Raw genomic sequence first — 10,887 nt, 5'->3', positions numbered from 1 at the left:
AAGTGGTCTTCTGCTCCTCATCTTGTACAGGCCCATTCATCAGTGACTTGTTCTGAAGTGTATATAAGCTGTCAATAAGCATGGATGTGTGGTTAATGCTGATCACTTGAGCTCCTGTGCTCTCTGTATCTTTGTAGTTTTTGGCTTTTTGACAGTAGTTGTGTCAGCAGAGATCTACAGATATTTAACAATCTAATCATAATCATGAAGAATGCAACTTGGAGCATTTACCTCACAGCAAAAATATTAAGGATTAAATTGCAATAATAGGAGAAGAATAGGGAAAGTCATAGAAGACCAAATATATTAAATCTGGAGGTCTGCAGTGGCCTGAAGTAGAAGATCAAAATCAAGGAAGATGATGAGAGATTAATGTTTCAAAGCAGTTCGAGGCACAAGTACCAAAAGCCAAGGGGAAGCTAAGATGCAGTCAGCAAAAGACATCAAGGATAATGAGAAATCATTAAGAATATAGTATGTATTAGTATAAAGAGGGTAGAAGAAATGGAAGTGCCCCATCATGGAAGAAGAATGTAGTAAGCAGAGAAATTGAAGAAACAATAATTTAAAAATCTAGGTATCAAATGTCAATGGCATGTAGGTGGTTAGCTCAGCTATCCCAACAATGACAAGAAAAAATAAAAGGCTTAGATAAGACTTTGTTTGTAACAACTCTAACAACTTCATTTTGTATTTTTTTGTAAAAATGCGATTGGTTCAGTCATCTTATGAACTCTGCCCCTGAATATTTACAAAATTGTTTGAAAGGATCTCAGAATTGCAGTAGTTGCTTCTGAGAAACTGTAGAGAACAAGTGGAGTACCAGATGACTGTAAAAAGTGAATTAGAAGGTTTTGTTTCTTTGTTTGTTTGTGTGTTTGTTTGTTTTAAAAAAGGGCCTTCAAAAGAGTGGGTTGAAAAAGGGTGAGAAAATGAAACTCCTGCTGCCCTAGTCTCAATTTCTAGAAAATACAGGGACAGGTAATTCAGTACACTATTTCTAAGCATCTGGAAGATACCAAAAAGATGCATCACAGTCAGTATGTATTTTACACAAGTCATATCAAGCTAAAAAAGTTTCTGTTTATTAACTAATCCTTCTGCTCTGTTCAACAGTGGGAAGGCACAAAGAATTCTATTGCTCTAGGCACTGACAATGAAAAAACAGGTATCTTGGTTTTAAACATTCAACAGGATGATAGAGAAAGTTATCAGAGGTCTCAAAAACATGGTGTGAGATTAAAAAAATAGAGTAAAAATATGGTAATAAACATATCACAGGGAAGAAATACAAAATGGGGATACAGTACTTTACAGTATATAAGATAGTGCTGAACAGAGGAAGATAGTGATTTGTTCTTCATGTTTTTGATGAATAGGATTCACCATAAGAAGCTGTAAGCTTAAATTGCAACAAGAAAAACCTGTCTAACTTCAGAAGAGTTTTTCAATACCTGAAACAAGTAAAAGTCACTGACATAGATATGTGTGGAATTTCCATCACTGATAGAGACTCTGCTGATGGTGACTGTGGTCTAAAAATAGATTTAGATCAGCATCTGCCAGGAGTGACAAGGTATAGCTGGCTTTGCTTGTGGGCAATGGGATAGCTAGATGTTCTCTGGCGATTTCCTTCAGCATAATTTTTAAAAAAAGGATTTTAACTGCAAGGGCTGTGTTATTATGTTTGTATAAACTTTAACTCCATGCTTTAGTGCCTTAAATGAACACATTCTTCATTTGCAGGCAGCAGGTCAAGCACTTTTGAGACACACTGTTCAAGGTATAATTTTTTTTGTATTTCCTAGTAATTTCTCAGCATGTCCTCTCTGTCTCATCATTAACCTATACACACAGACTATTCTTCCAATATATCTCTTGGCATATCTGTTACATAATTCCAACACTTTCATACAACATACGGATGTGTATACAAAATGCATATTAATATTTACATGTATACTCCCTCTTTTTTCATTTCTCCATCCTTTTCCTTATGCAACATCCATACTGTTTACGACAATCCTGTAACATTCCACAAGTACACTACTAGCTACATCATCTTCTTTGCTGTCTCCCTGTAGGCTCCATCAGCAAGTCAGATGTGAAGCAACCTGAATAGTTGTGATTTTAAACTAGTAACTCTTAACATTTGAAAAATCTATATTATGGAAAACTTGGAAAATAAATTTTGAAACTGGGAAGACAGACAAATATTTGTTAATAACAGCAATATTTCTTAACCAAACAATGATGAAAATAACGATTAGTCAGAGTTTCTTAACTTTCAGTTCAAAATTATGTAGCTGTTACTGTTAGTATTATTCTCTTATCACTACCGCAGTACTGGATTCCCTGTTGCATCTTAAAGATGCTAGTGTTAGGCACATCAGTATGCAACAATACAGATATGTTTTCTGTGAGAAACATACGTACATTTAAAATAAAGGAAAGAATAATTCTCAAGATACATAAATCTAATCTTTGAAGAGCAGTGAAATTATTGGGGAAAAAGAGAAAACTTCTTAGTTTTGTATCTTCAAAATGCCATTTCAATCAAGTATCATTTTTTGTGTGCTTGAATAAATGGAATTACCAACTTGTATAAAGTCCTTGATCAGAATGAGGCTCTTAAACCAATTATGTGGAGATCAGAGTGCTTAAAATTATGAGGAATACATTTAGGATTATTAAAGGCTTCAAATAGCTTGGTTCAGGCAAAATTACATATAATTGATCATTTAGTATGTGTTGTCAGTAGAAACTACAGTCATAGGTGTGGAAGAGCACTTTTTAGACAAATCACGGTGAAACTTTTGTAAAACTCAAACCATACCAGAACTCCCATTTCTAAGGATTTTTACTGATTTTTACTCCTCTTAAGTATGGAAAGATGCACCGTAAGTACTGAATAATATTATCTGGACGAAAATGTGAAATGCAGATGAAGCAAAACCAACATAGGTTACCTTGATTGCTAATGATTTGGATGCTTTTACAAAATGTTTACATAGGCAATTCTTTAAAATCACTTTAAAACCCCCCAAAAAACAACATGAACATATAGAGAAATTTCTTCTTTGCCAAAGGACAAAGCAATTTGTAGAAAATTCACATTAAGATTGACAAAAACAAACTGGATTGTCAGAGAATGATTGTATAAGGGGCTGACTCCATAACCTGCCCTGAGAACAACATGACGGTTTTATTGATTCTTATTTAGCCTCTGTGCAGTTCCTCTATCCCTTTGTGTTGAATTTTATGATTCATTTATTACAGAATATAATATAATTCTGGATAGGTAGCATTTTCAGAGTCAAGCACATAAATCCTAATCTGGCAATCATTGTCCATACCTGTCAGACTGGTGACAAGATTCTCATTGATATTAGTGATCCAGGTTTAGGAACAAAATGTATTATGTCATGTAAGAAGCAGGTTAGTAGATTTAATTCATACTTTACTATCTGTCTGTAGTTATCAGGCTGGTTGGTTTATGACTATGACTGCTTGCAGCCCCTCCACCAGTAGGACAAGAGGAGAAAATTGAACAGGACTGGGAAAGCTCATGGATTAAGATAAAAGCAAGGACATTGTTTACCAATTACTGTTGCAGGCAAAACAGACTGGAGGAAGATTCATTTATTGCCAAATAAAATTAAAATGTACTTGCTAGTTTGGGTAATGGGAAACTAGAAGACACCACCTTAAAAACCCATCTTTTCTCCCCTCTTTGCAGGCTCAACTTCATTCCAGACTCTTCTCCCTGACCAGCACAGGGGAAATTGAGGTGGTGGTGAGGGGGTACAGTCTGTGCTAAATGGTTTCTCTTCACGGCTCCTTCGTCTCTGCTCTGGCATGACTTCTCCATGGGCTGCAGTCCTTCAGGAAAATGTTTTCTGGTGTGGGGTGGTCACAGTTCTTGTGCTTATACCTATTTGCTCTGGCATGGAGCATCTCCAGTTCCTCTTCCTCTCTCTCTGACTTTGGTGTTGCCTTCTTTTTCTTACTTTTTGTTCCCACCTCCTCTCTCCACACAGCATTCTGCTAGCTATGCTTTTCGAGAGGCACCACCAGCTTTGTTGATGTGAAGCTACGACAGGAACCAGCTGTCCCCAACATGTAGCAGCCCCGTACCTCTCCCCAGAGGCCAGCCCTGCAATCCTTGTCCCACTCCCAAAACCTCACAACATACAGCTAATACAAACCTAAAAATTAGAGTGTTACTCAAGTCCAGGGAATAAAGTTAACATTGCAAAGTTAGATTAATTAGGTCAACAGGATGGCAGATGGAATTCAAAATTAAATATGGAGTCAGCTATGCCAGAAAGGTGATTGAGCAAGTTATGCACCTTTCTAATTTCTAAATTAAAATAATTCGGGAAAGAAAACGGATGTCACTGAAAGCTTTGAGTCAGCATGTACCCGTACTTTAAAAAACAAACGCCAGAAAGAGGGGGAAGAGCGCATGATTCTTACAGAAGGGTGCGATTGCAGTGCCAGCAAGTGCCCCGCTCGGCATTCAGTGGCGATTTGAGAGCTCCTGTGCCTCCTTTCCCCGAAGGTACAGAAAGGTTTATCTTGAAATTACTGGGAGCTTTTAAAGGTTGTACCCGCCTAAGGACTTTCGTGGATCTAACGTGGGCTACGAGGTGCCAACACAGCTGTAGAAAACTTCCAGCGGCTTCCACCCCCACCTGGAGGTGCCGGCGGCAGAGCGCGGCTCCTGCGGCGCCATCAGGGCCGCGACGGCGGCGGCCCGTGCGACCGGCGGGTCTGGCGGGTGTTCCCGGCGGCGGGGGCGGCGGGGGCGGCGGGGGGGCAGGGGCAGAGACCGCTCCCCGGGCCGCCGCGCGGTGCTCCCCTCCCGCAGACCGTTGGCCCCGCCGCGGCGTCCCTGGCGGCGGCGCGCGGACCGCCACGTGGGCGGAGCGGGGCGGAGCGGGGCGCGGGGCGGGCGGGGCGCGGCGCGCGGGGCGGAGGGCTGCAGACGGCGGCGCGTGCGGGAGGAGCGGGCCGGCTTTCCGGCCGCGGCGGCGAGCGCGGTTGCGGGGCTTGCAGCAAGGTGACGGGCTGGGCAGCCTCGCCGCGTCTTCTCCCTTTTCTGCCGAGCGCTCCGCGGTGGGCTCCCTTTCCCGCTGCCCCTCCCGCGCTCCTTGCCCCTCTCGGGTGGGCGAGGGGGGCCCGCTGCGGGCGGTTGTCTCGGTCCCCCGCCGGCTGCCCCCGGTTTGGGGTTCGTCTCTGGTGTGGGTAACCCCCCCCCCCCATGTCTCCTCTCGCCCAGATGCTCAAGGCAGCAGCCTTCGTGTGCGTGTGTGCAGCAGCCTGGTGCAGCCCGGCGCTGGCGGCGGCGGCCGGGGGCAGACCGGACAGCGGCAATTTTCTGGACGATAAACAATGGCTCACGACCATCTCCCAGTACGACAAGGAGGTCGGGCAGTGGAACAAATTCCGAGACGTAAGTTCAACCCTTCCAGCCGGCAGCCGCGCCCGGCCCGCTCCCCCGCCGACCCCGTTCCGTTCGCTGCGGGCATCCCTTGGGCAGCTAGGGCTGGGGTGCAGTCTCAACTTCTCCCCGAATCTTAATTTTTATTTTATTTCCCGGCGGCGCCTCGGCAGGAGGAGGTTGGTCCCACCGGGCAGCTCCCGGTGCGCTGCCGCCGCTGAGCGGCGAGGACAACCCGGTGTGCCCTCGGGACGCGCCGGTCGCCCTGCCCGCACCTCCGGGGCCCAGCGGGTCGGGCCGCGGGACCTGGTTCCCGCCCTGCGGGTCTCCAGCCGTTAAAAGGTGGCGGCGGAGGGGGAGTTGCGTTTCCCCTTCCTCCTCCTCCCCATTTCCCGCCCGCGGCGAGGGCTGCGGGAACGGCTGCGGTGGGGGCGCGCGCTGCTGCCGTTGGGCCCCGCTCCCCGCCGAAGCCGGGGCGAGGGGGGCGGGGGCTGGGCAGGGGGCTCGCCCCGTGGCCGCTCTGCGAGTGCGGGCTGGGGAAGGGGCTTCCCTGGCACCTGGAAGCGTGCACCGGGCGGGACTGCCCGGTCTCACCTTGCGGTGTCAGAAATGCCGGGAGGGCGGGCTGGGGAGGGGGGAGCTTTGTGGGAGGTGTTGGAGTGCGGATCGTGGCAGGGAAGTCCGGTAAATAAGATGATAAGTTGTATAAATGGTGCGCCTGGAGTGCCTTGCGTGGAGTACGTGAACACCAGAACCAGTGTGACCCGATTCTCATCACTTACGAAACCTGGCTTTCGCCCTCCAGAGTGCTTCGCTTTTGCGCTTAGTTTCTTCTCTGTTTCTTGCTAGTTGAGTAAAACCCAATCAATTTTCAAAAGTCCTTCATATTTATTTCAGTGACAAATATTTTCCTTGATTTACCGATATCTTGCATTTTTCAATGTTGCTTTTAAAAATCTGAATTCCAACCATGCAAAATAATTTTCTGTTTAGCTTTACTGGTCTTGCTTGCTGGATTTCTTTGATTTGGTGTAAAGCATTGATTGGGTTTGCAACTTCAGAGTCAACAGGTTTCTCGTGCTACAGCTTGCTAGTGACAGTAGTTTGCTGTAGTGGACCGAAGTAAATGTCTCTGAGAAGTCTCTTTTATTTTTCTGAGAGCTGTAAGTGTACTTGTGATGCATGCGTTTTCTAGCTTTATATATATAATGTTGCATGTGGGATGCAAACTTGGCTGTTTATGTTAAGTAAATATGGAAGGAGAGCTACTGTTAGAGTTGTGGGAGAAGTTATTTCCCCAATGGTTTCTATTAAACAGCATAAATTTAGTGCTTAAGAACACTCAAATTAGCGTTCATAAATTTTTGTTTGCCTTGAATATCTTAAAAACTTATGTTCATATGAAAAGAAAAAAAAAACTTCAGTGTACTGTACTTTGGCACCTGTGATTTTGTAAAAAAAAAATATATGCAGTGCTCTATATGTGTTTTAGGATTAAAGACTGCTTCTAGGAAAGTCCAAAATCAGTACATCAGTTTTGTTTTATAATTGGGCAAAGTCATTTATGTAAGGACTTCTCTGCAAGGCGGAAGAAGCTAAGTGCTCTCTAATGCTTGTCTCCTGGGTGCCCACTGACATATACTGTAATATTGGATATTAGCCAGATAATTTATTCTGTGACAAGTAGGTGTCCCCAAGGGTTTTAAGAGTGACTGCTTTGAGGAAGTTCTGCATGCTGATTCTTCTGAGGAAATTTACAAATATACTGGCTTATTTGTTTTTACACGGTTTACGTTTCATGAGTCGGGTACTTCAGTGAGGAGTATGCTTTTATTTCTTGTGCAGAATGTTTGTATCCTATTGATTGGTACTCAATCTGGAATATTTATGGATGTTCCTAATACTTAACAAGGCTTTTCTTTTAAAGCATGGATGGTTTCCAGCAATTCATATGATATAATTAAAAAAAAAAAAAAAAAAAAAAAGAAAAAAAAAAAAGAGTTAATCTACCCGCACAAGAAAAATATCTTTCTTTTAAGAAGCACTGATCAGTTGTCATCCTCAAATATAACATAGTGGAGAAGTTTTACTAACATCCTGTAGTTTTATATAATTTGTAAATTTACTTGTATGGCAGTAATTTGTTGGTTTTGAAATTGTGATTAGCAATTTAATTAGTCATGCAAATGTTGCCTTCTGTTAAGGATCAGCACAAATGCATTTTAATCATATGTAGGAGTAACTGTCTTGCAGAGTTAAAATGAAGGTATGTCAGGCCTGTGTTTGTAGTTTAATTCTCTAGTCAGAGTGTAGCATATTATTTGAGGGCTTTAAATATCCTACAGATGTAAGGGTGAGATGGAATTCTAGTGTGAAAAGAAGTATTTAAAGGCTTAACTTAAGACTTAACTGACAGCACTGATTAATGTGGAAGATAATGACCCTGACTTCTGGCTCATTGGCTCAGTTTCTTAGAGTTTTAGATCACAGTGGGAACAAACATATTAGGTTTTGTAAGGGTTCCCTTTCTGAATAAATGAGAATGTGATCCTTTATTTAAAAAAACAAAACCCTAAACCTAACTCTCTTGATGTCCTCTAAAATGTCAGCTTTATCAGTAAAGGTTATTATTAACATAATATTAGCTAAGATCTCTTCAGAACTTTGCACAGGCAAACTGTCACTGACTCATCAATTTTCTTGAAAGATCTTGATCACTCTGACAGATCCGTTGAAAATAATGAAATAGATCTAGGCAAGAACTGTGTCTTAATGTGGAACAGGGGGAAGCTAGGTGCATGCTAGAGGCTATCTTCTTAGGCAAAATTGAGAATGAGGTCTTAAAGATGGGGTGAGGGGAAGTGTATTCTTCATATGTCAAGTATCAACTCCCCCAACTTACATGTGTGAGTCAAACATTTTGTGTTATATGCAAGGTTATGTTTACATTTTATCTGTAGTAGCTGGAGAGGAAGGGGTCTTAACCCATTCTTAGTGCTGCTGTAGTCCAGTTGCTGAGTAGCTACAGCTCTTTTGTCTGTCACTAAGATAGATCTCAGGGTTGGTGTGTTTATTAAGGTTTTTCAAGCTGCCTGTTTAGGCTCTTTCAGCAGCCAGTGGTGTCATGATGCTGGGGTGTCCTAGCCCATGTATATGTATCCCTTGTTTATTTCATGCTTAGGAATTGAGGTTTTTTGGTAGATGCGGTGTTAGGAAAATCTTCATTCATAGTTTGTTATATTTATAGTGCTTTGTGCTAACGGTCTTGTCTATGATGGTTGTACTAGACATTGATAAAAATGTACATATAAACCAGTTTGTCTTAAATGAAGATTATTCTTTTTTAAAAAATGTAATTGGGTGATGGCATTACGTTTATACTCTGCTACTCAGTACATCCTAAATTTTATGTATCAAAACTTCATTACTCATAATGCTGGAAATCTGTGGAGGAAAACAAAATATAGGAATCATTCTTTATTTTCTTTGTGACTTGATTCTAAATAGTGGTATTATTATTTTTAATCCTTGAACAAAATGTAGTGGCTTAGTAATTTATAATCACTTTGTCTTTTTATGTGGTCTGTACAGCCAGTTGGACAAAGTTTCACACAACTGTAATTGTCTGTTGTAATCACTATCTGAAAGCCTTTTAGAAACTTTAATAATTATTCCTGTAAAAATCCATGAAGCAACATTCTTTAGAGAAATTGATATTTGCAACCAATGCTCTATCTGTGTTCATTAGAAGGACTTTATAATTAATGTACTTTGTGTGGTAAATTTTACTTGCTGCTTAAGGACAGTGTTAGTGATTTTTACTTTTTTTGAAGAGATGATAATTCAAACAATTTGTATATTTGTGAATTTATGATGCATTAGGAACTTTGTAGTGAAAATACTTCTAGTATAGAAATAAACTCTACACAACTCAACTATGGCATAATATTGTTCTGAAATAATATGATCAGTTGATCAGTGTGATCGATTGCATCATACCACAGTGTTACTGTCATCCTACCATATTAATACAGTTATCAAAGGTAAAGAAGGTAAACCAAAATTCAAGTGGCAGACCTTAAAACCTATCAGCTGTGAGGGGGAAGTTTGCACTGGTAATACCACCTTTTATTGTGCTTCACTGCAGGGTGTTCTCGCATTGACCACCGAATATATTGTGGTTCTAAAACATTTGTCAAGTTTGGGCAGCTCATGTTTGCCTCTCAAATAAGTCTTTTGAAGATACTGGAAAAATTTTTTTCTTTTTAACGGTAGTGAAATCTAAACACTCTGTGTTTGGAAAGGAGTTGAATCAAATACTGTGTCTCCATATCAATTCATTACTCTTTTGTCTGTTTGAAGGTTAAAGGCTTCTCAAAAACAAGCCCTCCATACCCCGACTAAGCTTCCCACTGACTACATACCTGGTGTTTCTTTACTATTGTAAGCAAGACATCTCTGCCAAACTGTGTATCTGTACAACTGCATCTCTGTACAACTAAGAGAACTGAAGACTAGAAAGGATTCATCAAAAGTTCTTTGCACTTTATTGTGGATCATCATATAAATATTTAAGAAGGTTATTTTGTTTCCAGAGTAGAGTTCTGATAACCTTATTTGAAGAGAAGGTCTTCTGTTCAACAAGTTTTGTGCATTGTGCTAGAATCCCTCCATGTTTATGACGGATTGTGAATATACTTTAGAGGAAGTCAATGTTGGATAGTGCAGCACTCACCTGTCTTTGCTTACTAATGTTAACTCATTAGCTGTGAAAATAGGTCCAGTAGGCTTATTTGTCCTGTACTTTTTATTGTTCAGGGTAAATATTAGTGGGTAAGGTAGCTCTTTTACTACATACATATGTTAAAAATGGAATTGCAGAACAGGTAACATGAACTTCATTATGTTGTCATAGGCCTAAGTTAAAGCAAGAACTTGTTAATGTAAGTTAAAGTTACAATGCTTTTTGGATTTGGGCATTGTATCTGTTTTCCACATACCAGTTTGTTACTTGATACTGGTTATTGGCTACTCTAAAGTAGAATCAATCTTCCTGTTTTTTCATTACTTATTTTATATGATCCTAGTTTTATTAAAGGAGAAAAAAGTTTGAAACCTAAGAGATCTGACAGAAAGAATGAGTATTTTGTACCTACACCTATAATTACTTTTTTCCAAATGAAACTAATGAAGTAAGACTTGAGCGCTGTTTTTTAAACTCTGAAATACAGCAACATGTTGGGAGTTTGCATTAAAAGTAAGCTGTTTAATTGTTCAGTGCTTCTAAACTGGACATGGCAAGTTAAAATGGGAAGGAGTACTGAAGTCTTAAATTTTTATTTCTTCTGTATTGTAGAAGAGGGCTTCTGACTTTTGTATGTATTTTTATAATTTTCCTCTGGTCTGTTTTTGCTGCTTGTTTCTAGTGACAAGCATTTTTT

At 40.9% G+C, this 10,887-nt stretch overlaps 1 protein-coding gene across 2 annotated transcripts in view; it reads left to right on the top strand.

The window, feature by feature from the left end:
- Nucleotides 1–4,633: 4,633 nt before the first annotated feature.
- SPOCK3 (SPARC (osteonectin), cwcv and kazal like domains proteoglycan 3) overlaps nt 4,634–10,887 on the top strand; it is a 200,142-nt gene continuing 193,888 nt past the window's right edge. The window contains exons 1-2 of one of the 2 annotated variants that reach the window (XM_082050152.1): nt 4,634–4,703; nt 5,285–5,458. In XM_082050152.1, coding sequence (XP_081906278.1) covers nt 5,285–5,458 — 174 coding nt within the window. In that variant the 5' untranslated portion in view covers nt 4,634–4,703. Of the gene's footprint in view, nt 4,704–4,987; nt 5,066–5,284; nt 5,459–10,887 lie in introns of those variants that run through there. The other variant, XM_082050151.1, reaches the window with a different exon arrangement.

The sequence above is a fragment of the Streptopelia decaocto genome (assembly GCF_964273445.1).
Source record: "Streptopelia decaocto genome assembly, chromosome: 4".
NCBI lineage: Eukaryota > Metazoa > Chordata > Aves > Columbiformes > Columbidae > Streptopelia > Streptopelia decaocto.
Note: the sequence above shows the minus strand (reverse complement) of the source record. Positions and strands in the feature narration are given on the sequence as shown.